This window comes from Barbus barbus (assembly GCF_936440315.1).
Source record: "Barbus barbus genome assembly, chromosome: 8".
Taxonomy (NCBI): Eukaryota; Metazoa; Chordata; class Actinopteri; order Cypriniformes; family Cyprinidae; genus Barbus; species Barbus barbus.
In genome coordinates, this window is record NC_136736.1 from 16,047,421 (window position 1) to 16,067,405 (window position 19,985).

At 37.0% G+C, this 19,985-nt stretch overlaps 1 protein-coding gene across 2 annotated transcripts in view; it reads left to right on the forward strand.

Annotated features, from left to right (window-relative positions):
• Window positions 1-16,333: 16,333 nt before the first annotated feature.
• marchf4a (membrane-associated ring finger (C3HC4) 4a) overlaps window positions 16,334-19,985 on the forward strand; it is a 45,173-nt gene continuing 41,521 nt past the window's right edge. Inside the window, exons 1-2 of one of the 2 annotated variants that reach the window (XM_079424474.1) lie at window positions 17,459-17,584; window positions 17,821-18,142. In XM_079424474.1, coding sequence (XP_079280600.1) covers window positions 17,861-18,142 — 282 coding nt within the window. In that variant the 5' untranslated portion in view covers window positions 17,459-17,584; window positions 17,821-17,860. Of the gene's footprint in view, window positions 18,143-19,985 lie in introns of both variants that reach the window. The other variant, XM_079424473.1, reaches the window with a different exon arrangement.

Here is a 19,985-nt window from a genome sequence, read left to right on the forward strand (position 1 = left end):
TTCATCTGCTGGCAGAGATACACCAGAGACAGCAGGCAAATGTCAACCTTGTTACTTCGTTGCTCTGAAAAAAAGGACACTGGTTCTGTGGCATATGTAATGACAGACCTCACTGTTGTTACAGCTCTGTTCACTTCCTTTCTGAAATGTGGGAGAGAGCCGTGAAAATATAATTCCAGCAGGTGTAGTTACTGCATATGGTTAATGCTAAACAATTAGCAAGGTTCATTTGTTGTCTGAAGTAGTAAAGTTAATGAGATACAGAACTATTTCTCATTTAGAGAAAGCATATTTCGGTTCTCAGGGTTACAGGAGAAGTATTTGATTGGTCACAGATGGATGTTCATACACAGTTCTCTGTTCGGCTGAGAGAAGATCTGGGGAGGAATCCAAAGACAGGGTGGTGTTTCTGTCTCAGGTTCACGGTCACCATGCATATATTTAGAACCAGCATCTCCAAATACTTTCCTAATAGAAAAGACCAAGTCTGATCCAAAATCACTTTAAGACCAGATTCCAGTTCTATGCAACTGTATTGTAGGCCTATATTGTATTGCAGTCTACAAGGACTCTTCATATAATACATTTAAAAGAACAAAAAGTTATCTCTAAATTTTCAAATTTGTTTTTAAATGATTTTTTCTTCCTTAATATTTGATTTCTTATTTTTATTTTTATTTTTAAAGACTCCACACTAGTGCGGATTAGTGGTTAATCATGATTAATCGCATCCAAAATAAAAGTTTTTGTTTACATAATATATGTTTGTGTACTCTGTATATGTATTATGTATGTATAAATACACATTCATACAGTATATATTTTTAAAATATTTACATTTATTTAAATGTACATATTTATATAATTTATATTATATAAAAATATATTTAATATACAAATATAACATATTTTTCTTAAATATATACATGTATGTGTGTGTGTATATTTATATAATAATACACACAATACACACACATATATTATGTAAACAAAAATGTTTATTTTGGAAGCGTTTAATTGCAATTAAATGTTTAACAGCACTACTCCATACACAAGACTGCAGTAGGCCAAACATCAACTATATTGGTATGGTACCTGTTCTGGTGTAGGAAGAGGATGGGTTAACCTAGATATGCATGGATAAAGGAAAATTTTCCCCTTTAATCCCACTAATATTGGCACCCTTGGTAAATATAAGCAAAGATGGCTGTGAAAATAAATCTGCATTGTTTATCCTTTTGATCTTTCATTCAAAAAATTTACAAAATTCTAACCTTCCGTTGAAGTAAAACAATGGAAACTCACATTATGAAATAAATGTTTTTCTCTAGTTCTCATTAACCACAGTTATTTGCACCCAATTATTGCAACGTCCTTTTCCCAAGATAACAGTTCTGAGTTTTCTCCTATAATGCCTGATGAGTTTAAAGAATACCTGATAAGAGATCAGAGACCAGTCCTTCATCCAAAATCTCTCCAGATCCCTCAGATTCACAGCTCCATTTTGGTGCTTCTCCTCTTCAGTTCACCCCACTCATTTTCCATAGGGTTCAGGTCAGGGAACTGAGACATGGCAGAAGCTTCATTTTGTGCTCAGTGACCCATTTTTGTGTTGATTTTGATGTTTGTTTTGGATCATTGTCTTGATAGAAGATCCAAACATGGTCCATTATAAGATTTCTAACAAAGGCAGTCAGATTTAGATTTTGTATCTGTTGGTATTTGATAGAATCCATGATGCCATATATCTGAACAAGTCGTCGACATCTGGAAAAATAGGCCCAAAACATTAAAAACCCAGCAGTATATTTAACTGAGGGCATGGGGTACTTTTTACCCCGTTTGAAAAAGCTCTTTTTTATGTTTCGTCTGACCATAGAAGCCAGTCCCATTTATCGTTCCAGTCATGTCTGACAATTGAATATGCTGGAGTTTGTTTTTGGATGAGCCAGGAGTTGTTGTTTTTTTTCTTGAAACCTATTTGAACAAGATGTGGTGATGCAGGGGCTGTTTGATATATTTAATTAGGCTTTCTGACCCCAAGACTCTGCAGTTATCCAGCTGTGATCTTTGAAGAGCCTTTGGCCACTCAAACTCTTCTTCTCACCATGCATTAGGATGAAATAGACACACGTCCTCTTCCAGGCAGATTTGTAACATCTTTAGTTGATTGGAACCTCTTAACAGGTGGGGGGAGTGAATGACCAGCACTCTCTCCACCCTCAATACCACGACTGAGGAGCCCTTGAGCAAGGCACCGAACCCCCAACTGCTCCCCGGGCGCCGCAGCATAAATGGCTGCCCACTGCTCCGGGTGTGTGTTCACGGTGTGTGTGTGTTCACTGCTGTGTGTGTGCACGTTGGATGGGTTAAATGCAGAGCACGAATTCCGAGTATGGGTCACCATACTTGGCTGAATGTCACTTCACTTCACTTCACTTAACCATTGCCCTGATGGTGGAAATGGGGATTTTCAAAACTTTAGCTCTTTTCTTACAGCCACTTTCTATTTTGTGAAGCTCAACAATCTTGTTCTGTACATCAGAGCTATATTCTTTGGTTTTACTCCTTGTGATAGATGATTAAGGGAATTTGGCCTTATATTTATAATCATGTGGAAAAGGAAGTCATGGCTGGACAATTTTAGTCACCCTGGTGTGCTACAAAATGAATAAATATACTTCAGATATATTTTACTCCAACATGCCAACATGCATTGGAGAAAAACGTTTATTTCATAATGTGAGTTTCCCCCAACTTTTAATTGTTTTACTTCAATGAAATGTTAGAATTTGGTGAATTTTTTGAATGAAAGATCAAAAAGATATATGATGCAGATTTATTTTCACAGCCACCTTTGCTTATATTTACCAAGGGTGCCAATATTAGTGGGCAGCACTGTAAAATGTATTCTTTCGCTTTCTCTTCCAGGAAACTTCTTTGATCAAATCAAATTCTAGCATGTATTCTTGCCAACATCACCAATGAATGCCTAGCATAATGCTACATTGGGAAGGGTAACACTTTATTTTAAGGTGTCCTTGTTACACATATTACATGTACTTACTATTATAATAACAATTAATTATGCATAATTACATGCAAGTAACCCTAAACCAAACCCTAATCCTAACCCTAACCATATAGTGAGTACGTGTATTTAGTTAATTAATATAATCACTCAGTACTTGAAAGTATAATTACACTGTAACAAGGACACTTTAAAATAAAATGTAACTGGAAGTTTCTTCTTACAAGTTCAGAAATCATAATATGATGCCTACAAAGCAATTTTGGTTGAAGCACAACAGCTTTTTATATTACTTTCTCTATTTCTCTCTTTCTCCCGCTCTCAGTGATCTTCATAACATTTACAGCATAAATTAGATTAACTGTTTTCAAATATGTTCTAGATGTATGCAGGAGTTTTCAAATGCAAGATCTCTAAAGCCACCCACATCAACCAAGGCAAATCTTTTATTTGAAAAGCTCATTTTAACATAATTGTAATTAGGAGGAGGCAGGGTTATGGTTAGGGTTTATTAAAAACATCATCAACCTCTTCAGAAATTCAGCTGCACATAATTGAAGAGAGACTAATTGGAGCTTCTGCTCTGCGTTCAACATGCTCCTGAGATTTTTGCACATTAGGCATTCAAGAGAGAAGTTCGGGCTTCAGATGTAGCCATCATTGCAGTAGTAAGAGAAGGTGAATCTGTCAATGGTACATCGGAAATTGAAATTGGGAATATCGCCATGGTGACACACACACTAGTATCCTGGCCATGATTCACGATTCACATCCAAGGTTATTCTCACTGGCTGTCTCTAGATCAAGCCAGCTGAGTCAATCAATTATTCATGATTCAGTTCAGAGTCTCAACAGAATTTGGTAAAACCTGTAGATCATCTGACAGAACAGGAACTGTTCATACCGAAGGAAGAGAGTGGCCCTTTAGCTTGGCTGCCGTATAATAAGGTGATGACTGGCCATGCGAGGTGTAATCTGAAAAGCCTGAAATGAGCCTGAGATCTTAAAGTGAGAGCAGAATTAAAGAAAGAGAGATGAGTGAGGCAGAAATGCTGATCAGAGGACGGACTGATAAAAATAGAGGCGAGCAGACGGGACTGTGGGAGAAAGAGTGACTCAGAGTCAAAGGGCTATTCAATAAAAGCAGCACTGATTAAAGCTAGAAAACAATGAACGATAACAGCCATAGTGAGTGATTAAAGGACATATTATTACCACAGCATATATTATATATAAATACTCTGTAGTATTTCTAGGTCCCTAGGCAAATTTAAGTTAAAAGGTCACAGCAGATAAGATTTCTTTGATTTCATTGAAGCACATAAAGATGCTTGCTCGAATTTTCCCAAAAAGGGAACATACCAAATACTCAAAATTTTTCACCTTTTTGCTCATAATGTTAACCATATAGAATTTTTAATTAGACAAAAATGGAAACAGAAGCTTTTTCTCTAGACTACAGTGAACTTCACTGTATGTGTTCAATTTATAAAAAAAAAATGTCTGTAATAAATCTCACAAAAATGAACCCAGTTAACCCAAAAAGGAAAATTGGTTGTAAATGTACTCACCCTCAGGCCATCCAAGATGTAGATGAGTTTGTTTCTTCATGGGAACAAGTTTAGCATTACATGCTCACCAATGGATTCTCTGCAGTGAATGGGTGCCATCAGAATGAAGCAACATTTTAAAGTTAAAAAGTCTTAATGATGGATTTGTTTCTTACAAAGATGCAGCTTTTCACGTATACAAGACAATAACGTCACAAGACATTAATTGATGGACTGGAGTTGTGTGGATTACTTGTGGATTTTTGTGACGTTTTTATCAGCTGTTTGGACTCTCATTCTGACGGCATCCATTGGTGAGCAAGTGATGTAATGTTACATTTCTCCAAATCCATTCCCATTAAAAAACAATCTCATCTACATCTTGGATGGCCTGAGGTGAGTAAATCTTCAGCAAATTTTAATTTCTGGGTAAACTATTCCTTTAAGGCATAAAGCAAATGTTCATAATATAGATTTACTGCGAGGGGCGTGCAACAAAACATGTCTTCTGGCATGACAAATGTCAACATCATTATCTCAATCCGCTGCAAGACAAAACACCATAGGAGAGGGGACGGAAACATACATTTCCAATCGAAACTCATCAAGACAGAATAACTCACTAAATGTTATGTAGAACGGAGAAACCCCCAAGGGAATCAGATATCATTTTATCTGGCTGAATGAAGAGAGCTGTATAATTCATGAAGAATTCTCTGGTAGATTGTTAATTGAGCAGGGCCAGTTTTTCACACAGGGCCAGCGATACTAGCAGCACTAATTGGCCTTCCAATGTCCCTAGTGAACAGAAGGAATAAGGTGTGTGTGTGTGTGTGTTTATAAGTAAGCGTGAGTTAGAAAGAAAGCAACAGAGGGAAAGATAGATAGACAGAAAGAAAGAGCAAACACATTATAATTTCAACCAAATGCTGAAGCAGGCAAACCCATTGATCCTTCAAAAGGGAGACATGCTTGCTCAAAAATCTGGTTCAAGATTCTTCACAAGTTCATAAGATATTGATACTTGTGCCGTATATATTTCTTATATGATGCAATGCTTAATAGAAAGTGTTTCGCAAGAAAAGTGTTAATGTAGTGCAAATAGCAAACAATACATTTTTAATCAGCAAGATGATGTCCATATCAAGGCCCAATAATTTTATTTTTCAGAAGTAAAATTTAGCAAAATGCAGTCATCCCATCACAAGTACTGTATTGTTGACTGTATTGTACAGGGAAGTCGTGGCCTAATGGTTAGAGAGTCGGACTCGTAATCCAAAGGTTGAGGGTTCGAGTCTCGGGCTGGCAGGGATTGTAGGTGGGGGGAGTGAATGTCCAGCGCTCGCTCCACCCTCAATACCACGACTGAGGTGCCCTTGAGCAAGGCACCGAACCCCCAACTGCTCCCCGGGCGCCGCAGCATAAATGGCTGCCCACTGCTCCGGGTGTGTGTTCACGGTGTGTGTGTGTTCACTGCTGTGTGTGTGCACGTTGGATGGGTTAAATGCAGAGCACGAATTCTGAGTAAGGGTCACCATACTTGGCAGTATGTATGTCACTTCGTCACTTCACTTGTTGTGTTTAAATGCACAAAACTTACTAATATTAATTATTCCTTAAGCATCAAGTAAACAATTAAGCCAAATACTCTGATTTCTAAAAATCTGACTTAAATAGCTAACATAATCATTTAGGCTCATGTTAACTGATAAAGTTAAACTAAATACATTTTAGTAGTAAGGAGAAGACTGAATTTATTTTACACCGACAACCATACAAAGTATCGAAACTGATTAAAAAAATTAAAAGAAACATCATGACCTGCATTCTGTAATTCTTTGCTCTTGTCTGTCAAGGACCCGAATGAGAATTCACAGTGTTATACTGTGCAGAATTAAATGCAGCATGACAAATGGCATAAGTGAGCATCTCCAGTCTTTCTCGAAGAGAATAGCACACTGTGAAAAAACAGTACTATTGCTATAACAGTATAACAGTATTACTATTGCAAAACCACATACTGTCAAACCTGTACCTGAACAATCTAATTAAGGAGTTCAGGTAACTTGAAAATTACAGGCAGGTGTGTTTGAGCAGGAGCTGAACGCTGCAGGAAGGTAGCCCTTAAGGAGCAGTGAATCCCTGTTCTATATAGTATGAATGCAATCCAGACATGCTACATCCACCATGCTAGCGTTTTCATGTGACTTACAATATAACTAGTGTTGCTTCCATCTAATTATGAATCCTCTCCCAATGCCTCATGAGATAGAAAAGTGTCCTTTGTATGCATACTTCATTCATACATACTACTCGCCTAATGTAGCCTACTTTTTTTTTTTTTTTTTGCCTATATGGTGGGGAGGTGCATATTCAGATACAGAGACTGCCTGGCACCATTCTAATTTGTAACACCCATTTTTCATGACCAAATTAGTTCCTTTTCACCACAGTAAGAAACATAAAATACTTTATGAATGTATGTGTGAGTAAAATAGTTTTTTAAATCCCATTAATTAAATAATCCACTCTCAGATGTCCCTATTGTCACTCTTCAGTCTGTGCTACCATCTGATTATTTTAACCCTTTACAGACAAATCAACTGTACAGTCACACATAATTTTGTCACAAAAAATTGGCCATACAGGTGTTTCTGTATTTCTTTTATATTTTGCCATATTTCTATTGTTTAGACTCTACTAACTAATATTATGGTTAGATGGTACTTAACTGATTTCTTGTTTGACCCTGATATTTCATTGACCAATCAGCATCTTTTGTGTGATTGACTAAACAAATCACTGACAGATTTTTTCATAAAGTATGAATGCTGAATCAGATAAAAACTCCCAGATATCTTTGTTTTGATTGTGCCTTCAAAAACAAAGCTATAATTGTTCACTTCCCATATGTATATACACATAGATTTATATAAACAGATTAATTTATTGTGCTACTGGTACCCTGATGAATTTATTGGCTGAATGATGCATTCTGCATTTAATTACCAAATAAATACAAATACTGTTATTTAGGACCACTTTTAAGATCATATCATAACCTAAAACAATAAATGCATCTGTTTGTGTTATATTATTAACTTTTCCCAACAATTCCTTTTTTATCGTAGGAAAATAACATCTATGTCTTAGTTCATTGTGAATATGCTTAAAGAAGTATTTCAATAACTCTAGACTCTAGAGCAGGGGTGGGCAAACTCGGCCCTTCCAGGCCACTTTCCTTCAGAGTTTAGCTCCAACTCTAATCAAGCACACCTGAACCAGCTAATCGGTGTCTTCAAGACTACTAGAAGGCTACAGGCAGGTGAGTTTTATCAGGGTTGGATCAAATCTCTGCAGGAAAGTGGCCTGAAGGGCCAAGTTTGCCCATCACTGCTCTAGAGCATATAAACATTTTAGACTAATGGATTAACTAAATATAGACCTGATTTGTAAGTAAACATGATCCATTTCTAATCATGTATCTTGTTACTTAAGCAAAACAGTCTTAAAATGAAACCTGGTTTAATACTAAACCATGATACTGAGTGTCACTCTGCTCTGATTTCTGATTCTACTAAGAGCAGACGACATCCGGATCTGCCAAATTTGTCACTTCTTTAAGTTTCTTTAAGCTGAAAGAGAGCACCATTTCTACAGAATTTTAAGAATCTGTCAGTCACATGACTGAACTTAAGCTTTTTCCTATAAAACTTTGGAGAAAAAAATACCATCAGCAAACAGTTCCTGAGCCACACAGACCATTAAATCCAGAGACCTGACCTCTTTTGTATCTTTCTAAGAATGTGTGTTTGTTTGTGTGTACATACAGTATGCTTGAGCTCAAATGTTCAGTAGACATGTATGAGTATAGAGCAGCTCCTCGGTTAGATCTGAGATAATCCTCCTTCAAAATACTTTTTCCAGCTGAATGCGTCTCTCTTCTTCACAGCTCAGCTTGTCAAAGAAGCCTGTCTGCACATCAATGCTCACAGCTGGGTGCCTCTTTACATATGAGCTGGGATACTCTAGCAAGTTGCAATGACCAAAGCCTATATGTCTGCATTGTTTCAGTCACACTTGTCTCAAAACTGATTAGCGAAGATAGAAAATGTCTATGAGTGTTTGCAGTTGCTTACAGAAAAAGAGCTTTAATACAACACAACACAATCTCCCTTAATGTACTAAATATCATCATTGCCTTCCCTTTGTACCTAAAATTATCTTACCGTGTAAACAGAACTACTAGTAACTCACTAAATTAAAGCTCAACACATTTATTTAATGGTTATGCTCTTATAATTGTTATTTTTCATCTTTTCTTTTTTGAGATTTATTACATCAGAACAGTCTTGAGGTTAAGTTTTTTGTTGTTGTTGTTTTATTTATTTTGTTTCTTATTTGAATATTAGAAGTTTTATATCTGGCACAATAATTCATTTAATTTGAGATTAAAACACGTTTTTATTGTAAAGAACTGGAATAGAAGTCATGTTGTCACTGCTGGTATTATTGTTAATTTATAATTTTTTTGCAGTTCATGACATTCATAAATAACAACAACAGTAAATAGGACAAACAGTGTTGATTTTGCCAGAATTAGAAATTAGGAAACAATAAATTCAGTTATAATTACAACTTCAGTTTCAACTTAAAACAGCTCTTCAGTGTTATTATTCATCTAAATTCAAATCTGTTATATAATAATGTCAAGCACATTTAAATCGATAGGCTTTACTGAATATTAAGCCCCTTTAATTAATAATAATGATAACAACAACAATTCAATTCTTAAAAGAGCTATTTGTAAGTATTCTATTTTTTTCATATAAAAATGATATGAGATGTATTTAAAATAATCTGCAAAAATCGGATGACATCAATCTTGTGCTATATCAACTAAATTGTGGCTGTTTGTATTTCACTGCATCATATCAGTACATGCTTAGCTAATATCTAAATATGTTACAAGTTAGTTAATGCACACTGTTCTTAATGGGAGCATCTTCCTTCATCTTCCCCCATTCATCATAGAGAAATTAACATATATGACACTGTAATAGATACAGTTATTTAGATTTTTCATGTGAAAGGTGGTGTACTGAACAAAGATCTAGGCTGGTAATCAGAGAGCTGTGTACACAAAACTTCCAAGAGAAGATGCATGGATCTGCTAAATGACTGCTTGCATTCAAAAATATCATACTCTTCTCCATTCAGTCATAAATTGCCCTCACTCTTTGTCAATCATTTGTGAACTTCTCACTCTTCTAACAACAGCCAGTCAAACCACCGGTTCACACATGACTAGCTCTCTTAGCCTTGGTTTGGGCTTTGCGTGGCTCTTTATCCCTGGTTTACCTTCTTCTGTCTCCATGGCTTATCTTTACAGGAGTGTGGAAGAGGCTGTGAGCCACTGCAGCTCCTCCTATAGAACATGCACGAAGCCATTCCTTACGATGGCTTTACCCATCACTCCAGTGAAATCTGCTAGAGTTCTCGATGTAGTTGCTATGTATGTGCATGTGAGTGTGACCTAGACAGTGATACAATTGAATTAGATGTTGTAACAGGATTTTGACCATATTTTAAAAATCTTGCACAGTTTCTGTTTTCACGATTAACGACAGAATTGGCAGAATTTGCTAAGCATTTACTCACCCTTTGGTGATCCAAGATGTAGATGAATTTGTTTCTTCATGGGAACAGATTTTTAGAAATTTTGCATCACTTAAACACCAATGGATCCTCTGCAGTGAATGGGTGCCGTCAGAATGAGAGTCCAAATAGTGCATAAAAACATCACAATAATCCACATATAATCTACATGACTATCAGTTAATGTCTTAAGTGGAAATCTGCATGTTTGTAAGAGATAAATCCATCATTAAGTTTAAACTGTTGCGGCCAAAATACAAGTCTTCCAGTGAAAAAAAAACTTGACGTATTGTCAAGTATGGTGACCCATACTCGAAATTGGTGCTCTGCGTTTAACCCATCCAAGTGCACACACACAGCAGTGAGTAGTGAACAAATGCACACACACACACACACACACACACCGTGAACACACACTCGGAGCAGTGGGCAGCCATGCTGCAGCGCCCGGGGAGCAGTTGGGGGTTCGGTGCCTTGCTCAAGGGCACCTCAGTCGTGGTATTGAGGGTGGAGAGAGCGCTGTACATTCACTCCCCCCACCTACAATCCCTGCCGGCCGGGGACTCGAACCCGCAACCTTTCGATTACGAGTCCGACTCTCTAACCATTAGGCCACGACTTCCCGTGAAGCGTGAATCCTATATTGACCTCTCTCATCAAAATCCACCAACATATTTGTTTAGAACTGTTTTGGACTGTTTTCAATTGTAAATGGTGTTTGATCTGTGCATATTTCTCACCTGATTCAGACGAGAACAGTATGAAAAGCAGGATAGAGGACTTATATTTTGGTCAGACGCAACAACAATGATAGTTCAAACACGTCATTGATTGATTTGCTTTTTACAAACATGCAGCTTTTCACTTCGCTTTTTTTTTTTCTTTCTTTTTTTTTTTTACTTCAGAAGTCACAGTAATTGATTATGGAATATTGTGAGCTGTTTGGGCTCTCATTGAAGGCACCCATTCACTATAGAGAATCCATTGGTTAGCAAGTGATCACAAAAAAACAAAACAAGATCATTTTCTAAATATCTCCAAATGTGTTCCCATGAAGAAACAAACTCATTTAAATCTTAGATGAATAAGATTCATCTAAATCCTGAGAGTGAGTAGATTTTTGGAAAACTATTAAACTAGTTAATAAAACAAAACCAAATTAACTGTGAAACAATATTGTCTCAACAAAATGATACTAGATACTGTAAATATGATACATTCATATTTTAGCTAATTTGTTGAATGCTGTTCAAAGCATTGTTTTTCAATATTGTGTTAATGAATGCCAGTAGTATCCCAAAGCCAGTTAGCTCAGGAATCTCATGGGATATTTAAATCTATGAATTTATTTACAATGCCTGTGACTTTTGGTAAGATAAATAACCAATGAAATTCCTGAAACCCAAAGGAGAGATCCCAAGAAATGTTTAAATAACACATTTTTGTTTTGTCTTTTTGAGCACAAATAGAAAAGGGAGCTTCTTGGCACGTACAGCAGAAATGCTGAGATTTCCAAGTTGAATTTCTCCTTCACATCATTGGTGAAATGGCTCACAGCCAGTGAAAGATACAGGCCAGTCTGCCAGGCACGGTTAGTGTTTCTGCAAGAAAAATGCCTCTATCTATTCTGTGTATTTCCCTCAATGGTCTCAACTTGTAGAGGAATGTATACTTTGCACTGCTTGGGCAATCCTTTGCCCTACAGGAAAAATCTATATTGTTGTTTTTTTATATAAGTAAAACTTACTTGACAGAGAGTTTTTTTTATTATTTGGTAAGTATAATATTTATAACAGATCTTCTGTCAATTAAAAAATAATAGGCAGCTGTTACCTTAAGGAACTACATGATTTAACCCTTAAAATTACTTTGGCTGGTGTATCCTAATGTTTTCAGGTTATTTTAATGATATAAAATCATATTATTGACCTGAATAAAACTGGATATTGTCTGATGGATGACATATCTGGAAAAACTTTCAGTGCACTGTAGAAGAACTGTTAGTAATTTTAATGGAAAAGTATTGATTGATAGTAAGTTGCCTTATGGTAAAAATTATATTGTTCTTTAAAAGGCAGTAAATTCAATTTTAATGTAAAATATTGTTTACCCCTCTGATATTGTTCATTTGGAGTCATATTGTTTACCCCTCTGATATTGTTCATTTGGAGTCATATTGTTTACCCCTCTGATATTGTTCATTTGGAGTCATATTGTTTACCCCTCTGATATTGTTCATTTGGAGTCATATTGTTTACCCCTCTGATATTGTTCATTTGGAGTCATATTGTTTACCCCTCTGATATTGTTCATTTGGAGTCATATTGTTTATCCCTCTGATATTGTTCATTTGGAGTCATATTGTTTACCCCTCTGATATTGTTCATTTGGAGTCATATTGTTTACCCCTCTGATATTGTTCATTTGGAGTCATATTGTTTACCCCTCTGATATTGTTCATTTGGAGTCATATTGTTTACCCCTCTGATATTGTTCATTTGGGAGTCATATTGTTTACCCTTCTGATTTTGTTCATTTGGGAGTAACACTTGTGTTGTTTGTGGTCAAAACTGACTGGAGGTCATAGTCCTGTATTACTGAATAAACTATATTTCATTTCAGTAATGTTTTTTTTTAATTTATTTAATATTTTGCATTTTGAGTGTATTTCATGATACTTATATTCATATCTAAATTATGGACTATTTTCAGTTAAAAATTTTAAAAAGAATAATTATAAAAATTTATTAATTTGTTTTTATATAATTTTTAAATTAATGAAATATTTACAGTGAGTTAATAAATAAAGCAAAAGTTTTCAAAATCCATTGAATTGAGGCAGATTTGTTCCACCTTGTGGAAAAAAAAATAAAGAAAATCATCTGTAATACCAGGGTGTAGCCACTAGATTCCTGTATAGCCATTTATATTCAGTGCTGTGTATTCCTTAGTTACTGAGCAATGTTTTCAGGCATAATTGCTTAAGTTTTGTTACCCTTTCATTGCTGTGCACTTTTTTTCTGCATTGTGCCTGATTTGTAGTTTGTACACACAAAAACATATCTGTATTTTCGTATTTTTGCCTATTTCCATTTAATTTAAAGGCGGTCATTATTGACTGCACACAACACAAGTGTGACTTGTTTTTTTGTTTTTTGTTTTTTACGACCATATAGCTTTTTCGAATCAAGTCCACAATTTTTATTTTTTGGTTTCTTGGTTTTTAGCTTAGATAGCAACTGCCATAAAAGTCACAGAATTTTGTACCATTCCGATGAAGTAGTGATTTTTAAAATTTCCAAATATTTTTTCCCAGTCTAAAATGACTGAACAACACCAGAGGGTTAAAGTATAAAATTCAGTTTTCTTCAGTATTTTGGCAGCAATTTGAATAAAAGCAAATGCACTAAATGTGACAAATTGGCATATTGTGGATGACAAAAACATTTCTTTATTGTTGACAGTGAATTTGCTCTTTTTATGGATTTTCGAGAGATATCAAATACAAACCCGATTCCAAAAAAGTTGGGACACTGTACAAATTACGAATAAAAAAGGAATGCAATAATTTACAAATCTCATAAACTTATATTTTATTCACAATAGAATATAGATAACATATCAAATGTTGAAAGTGAGACATTTTGAAATGTCATGCCAAATATTGGCTCATTTTGGATTTCATGAGAGATACACATTCCAAAAAAGTTGGGACAGGTAGCAATAAGAGGCCGGAAAAGTTAAATGTACATATAAGGAACAGCTGGAGGACCAATTTGCAACTTATTAGGTCAATTGGCAACATGATTGGGTATAAAAAGAGCCTCTCAGAGTGGCAGTGTCTCTCAAGATGGCAAGAGGATCACCAATTCCCCCAATGCTGTGGCGAAAAATAGTGGAGCAATATCAGAAAGGAGTTTCTCAGAGAAAAATTGCAAAGAGTTTGAAGTTATCATCATCTACAGTGCATAATATCATCCAAAGATTCAGAGAATCTGGAACAATCTCTGTGCGTAAGGGTCAAGGCCGGAAAACCATACTGGATGCCCGTGATCTTCAGGCCCTTAGACGGCACTGCATCACATACAGGAATGCTACTGTAATGGAAATCACAACATGGGCTCAGGAATACTTCCAGAAAACATTGTCGGTGAACACAATCCACCGTGCCATTCGCCGTTGCCGGCTAAAACTCTATAGGTTAAAAAAGAAGCCATATCTAAACATGATCCAGAAGCGCAGGCGTTTTCTCTGGGCCAAGGCTTATTTAAAATGAACTGTGGCAAAGTGGAAAACTGTTCTGTGGTCAGACGAATCAAAATTTGAAGTTCTTTTTGGAAAATTGGGATGCCATGTCATCCGGACTAAAGAGGACAAGGACAACCAAAGCTGTTATCAGCGCTCAGTTCAGAAGCCTGCATCTCTGATGGTATGGGGTTGCATGAGTGCGTGTGGCATGGGCAGCTTACACACCTGGAAAGGCACCATCAATGCTGAAAGGTATATCCAAGTTCTAGAACAACATATGCTCCCATCCAGACGTTGTCTCTTTCAGGGAAGACCTTGCATTTTCCAACATGACAATGCCAGACCACATACTGCATCAATTACAACATCATGGCTGCGTAGAAGGAGGATCCGGGTACTGAAATGGCCAGCCTGCAGTCCAGATCTTTCACCCATGGAAAACATTTGGTGCATCATAAAGAGGAAGATGCGACAAAGAAGACCTAAGACAGTTGAGCAACTAGAAGCCTGTATTAGACAAGAATGGGACAACATTCCTATTCCTAAACTTGAGCAACTTGTCTCCTCAGTCCCCAGACGTTTGCAGACTGTTATAAAAAGAAGAGGGGATGCCACACAGTGGTAAACATGGCCTTGTCCCAACTTTTTTGAGATGTGTTGATGCCATGAAATTTAAAGTAAACTTATTTTTCCCTTAAAATGATACATTTTCTCAGTTTAAACATTTGATACATCATCTATGTTGTATTCTGAATAAAATATTGGAATTTGAAACTTCCACATCATTGCTTTCTGTTTTTATTCGCAATTTGTACAGTGTCCCAATTTTTTTGGAATCGGGTTTGTACATTATAATTACAAAGAAATGTTTATTTACGTATAGGCCTACTTTTACATTAAAATATTGTTATACTGTATGTTTGTATTTTGCGTATTTTTTAATTAGTACATCTCATTGTAAATCCTGATGGTGTTTGTTTCTGTGTGTGTGGGCAACACTGTGTTCTGTCTTTATGTTATTATCCTAGTTGCTGGAAAGACACATTTTGATTAACTTTAAGTCATCATGTGGCCATCTGTTATACCACCTGCATCATTATCAGTGCATTTTACAGTAACAAACAGAATTTAATAGCTTATATGTTGGTAAATCAGTATTATATAATTTTTTAAAAAATGGTATCCTAAAATGGTTTTATGATTAAAATGTTTTATTTTAGTCTGACTGGTTTTATTCAATTAGCAATATTATTTAAAATGCAGAACAAGCCTTTGTTAACTTATGCCAGCAAAAGTACATTTTATGGCTTAAATAAGATAGAAACAAAAAAAAAATCTCTTTAAGATAACAATTGAAGGTCATCACTTTTTTCACTTTAAGTTTAATGCATTTTTCCCAGTGAAAACTCAGAGCTGCAATCAGACTCAATCATTTCAAAGACTGATTCCTGTCATTTCCCACAGCGGAAATTTATGCTGGAAAATGCCATGCAGCAATTGTAGCTGTGCAGTTCATGTCTGCCCAACGTTGACTTGACTTCTGCGGTGGAGTTCGTCGGGTTTATCGTCTCAGAGGGGGAACGCTGGTAACACTGACCTAGAAACACATGTGCTTGTGAGCAGGTCTCACATGATAAGAGCTGACACCAAATCCGTCTGTGGCTCGGATGCATGAGAAATGCAGACAAGAACGATCTCCTCAGGTTTGAATTAGAAAACGTCACGTTTCAAAAGGTGGATTTGAATCCCACTGTATTCCCGGGCGGATGAAACTGAGCTCTTTATTTATTACGTAGCGCAAACAGTAAGGACGTGATTTGCTTGCATCACACTCTCGGAGGGAGACGGGCCCGCGGCTGGGAGCTGTCCCGGGCAACATGGTGCTGAAGCCGCAGCGAGAGCAGCATCCTCCGGCTTTACTGATGATCGTCAAAACAACTCGTGTTAGATAGATTAGCACAACGCCTATCGCCGCATTAACCGCAAAGCTTTACCATGCAGGAACCACTTCAGTATTTTACTAGCAATTTGATTAAAAAAAGGCGCTGGATGTGACAAAAACGACGGACTGTGGATAGCAAAAATATTTCCTCATCGTCGAAAGCGAATCTGTTTCTTCTCTGGACTGATTTTCGAAACACATGTCTGACATTACACGGGACAGTGAGCTAAACTGTCTTGGGATTTCTGCAACAAGGGCTGGGTGTTTAAAGAGATAGGCTGTCTGCACTAACAAGACGCTGGCACCTTATATCTTTCAGAGGGGGGCTTGTGCGGGATGCATTTGTAAGCGGTCGGACCTGAAACATGAGATGAACGCCAAGGACAGTTGCTGGATAACTGGCAAGATTGTGGCTGGATTTGGTATCACGCAACACACTTTGCGTTCACATTAACACCATTACACGGTAGTCGCTTTTGGGTGATGGCTAATAAGCGAGGAGGGTGTGAACTGGATAATAGAAATTGTGTTCTGTGTGTATAGTAGACTTCAAATTGTTTAATTATTAGACAAACCAAGGCTGCCATTTGTTTGACTCTGCTGACGAATAGCCTGCATTTTTGTTTTCCTGCTTTTGATGAATAGATGCCACTGGCAAGAGTACCTCAGGGTAGGAGCTCCTTTGTCAGAAGCTGTTCGCGGGAATCCCCGATATTTTTCATTCAAATCGGGTTATTTGTCCGCAAATGTGCGATTTGAGTATTTGTAATAAGTATACGGCCAGTTGTGAACGCCCTCAGTAGTTAATGTCCCTGTAAACTGTTTTATTAGGTAACCTAATGTGCTTCACGTGGTAACATCTGAATGAACTAGTTTTCTTGAGGTACTCAAGAGGACTGAATCAACATTAGGTTAGGAACAGGGTTACTAAAGGGTTACTAAAGGATTGCCGCTTTTGACAGCTACTATTACATGTGCGCGCAATCGTCAGCTTCTCAATGGAAACACGAGCGCGATGATGTAGCTCTCAGAATAATAACTGTTGAAAGTAAACACCTTCTCCGTGTCCAAACGGTCAGTTTGGGCGAGGTGAGCAGAAAGCGGTGTTGCTCACGAGACTGAAGACAGGTGTCTTTCCTCGTTGGAAACCAAACAGTAAGTTCTGTTATGTGACCTGCTGGAGTCCAGTAACAGATAGCCTTAGCATTATAGGCCGTTTAAAAACATAGACCGCCTTTCCATTATTCATAAGACGGGCACATGTTGTTGGCTATCGGTGTCATTGTATGGTGTTGGGGATTGTTGAGTCGCAGACCGATGCTGGGCCACCAGGGCAAGCAGAAAGGCCGCTGTTGCGTCTTGTTCAGTGACCTGAAGGTTTTCCTACTCAGGCCACCTGCACCGTCGGCATCTCCACCTGCCTTCACACCCATGAACGAACTAAACGGGGACGGCAATGCGACGAGCAGCGCCACGGATAGCAACTCTTTAGCCAACGGACATTATCAGCCGGTAGCAGGTGAGGCTGCGGACACACGAGGGAGCGAAGACTGGACTCATAGCGGGGTGGATTCGCCGAGGACGCTGGACTGCTGCAGCTCTTCCGAGGATTGCTCTAAGGAGAAGCTGGACGAGAGGTTATCTCTGAACAGCTGCACGGACAGTGGAGTCAGGACTCCTTTGTGTCGGATCTGTTTTCAGGGCCCAGAGCAGGTAAGAAGTTCACATGCAGCTACACTTTTGTGTGAGGTGAATGTATTGGGACTGTTTATTGCACCTATTTGTCCATACAGTATACTACACTTTGACAATTCCACCTGCTGTAATTAAAAAGTCTAGGTTCTGGTGACACCTTGCAGTGATAAGTTCATTGCACTTTTAAGACCACTTAAAAATGTAATTACTGATGAAGAAAATCGAGCTGAAACTCTGACAGCAATTATTGTGTCACATTAAATGGATGAAAACAAAGATTTTGTCATAATAGAACATTTTCACAGACAATTGCCCTGTATGAATGTCTCTGCATATACAGTGGACCCAAAAAGTATTTGGACACTTAAGCTAAAATGTATGTGTGGCATTGCATTGCATGATTCTTTCTTAAAGAAAGAAATGCACTTTGCACACAAAAAAATCAGTTGATATTCAAAATTACTTCACAGACAAGGCTTAAGCCTAGTCCTAGACTAAATGTAAGTCTGAGCCGTTTCAACTGAAATAAACTTGCACTGACTGATCTTAAAATATATCAGTGCCTTTGTTGTCTCAAAATGCGCACAGTACTGTTTTTTTTCTAAGCATGTTTATAAAAATTACTTAAATGTCATAATTGAACTATGTCCTAATCCTGGCTTAGTCTAAGCCGTTTCTGTGAAACCGGGCCTTAAAGTATTACTTAAATCAGACATAAAAATGTATGACTGCAAAGTAGCATTTATTTTAAAAACAGAAAACACAAGCTTTTCAAGTAACATTTCACTTTAAAAGATATACTGTTCAAAACGAAGACAAAGAAACACTTGTCACACACACAAAAAATTTATAAATGTGACTAGATTACATAATATAATATTAATCAATGGCATTTATTTAGCAAAAAGATAGCACAAGCACATTTTAAAGCACAGTATATCACAAGAGAAGTATATAATACTGTTCAAACTAATGCAAATGCATTTGGATACTTTCTTAGTGGACACTAGTTGAAAATGGTCATAATTAAAGGGGTAGTTCAACCAAAAGCAAATATTGCATATTTATTTTCTCATACTGTACTAAATCTCATGATGTTCCAAATATGTATTACTTATCGTATTACTTATATTTCAAAGAACTGTTTTTGTCCAATCAAAAAAGTCAAAACATTGGATCCCATTGACTTTCATTGAATAAATAAAAAAGCTATTCAAAAATATATTAATTTTTTTTCCCCACAGAAGAAAAGAGGTCAGATTTTACTTCATAAACACCAAAAGTGCAGTTTGCAAAAGTAATGGGAAAAATGAAAAGTGAAGGTAATTTTGAGAAAAGCGCTCCGGTCTAGCAATGAATTTCTTCCCGTTACACTTGATAGTTTGTTATCCAAATGTATCTGGATACTGCAAGTGAGATTCTACATCATTGCTGCTGTTCTTGAAGTGATTTGTCCCATAAATCTAACTGTTACTCTGCCCCAGTGGCTTTATGACAGTGGCATTTATCCACAGCAAGGTGATTTGTTCTAATGGAAAGCACCACATGACTGAAAGGTCAAGGGTTTGAACACAAAACATTGATCAAAGATTGAGCAGAACATTATAAGACTGGCATACGGACACCTCTGTTGACAAGTTTGATATTTGGTCTTGTTTCATCTGTTTGTTTCAAGATCATATGCTGTAGGATAGTTTTGCATTTTTAGCATCAGAGAGTTTATCACTCTCTCCTCTTCACAGGCCAATTTAGCCTGTAAATGCATGTAAAATTGTTTTATTTTCTCTTTCTCTCCCCCACGTTGTGTCATTCTCCCTCTCTCTCTCTCTCTCTCAGTTGTTTCCTGTCTCTCTCCTTTTCA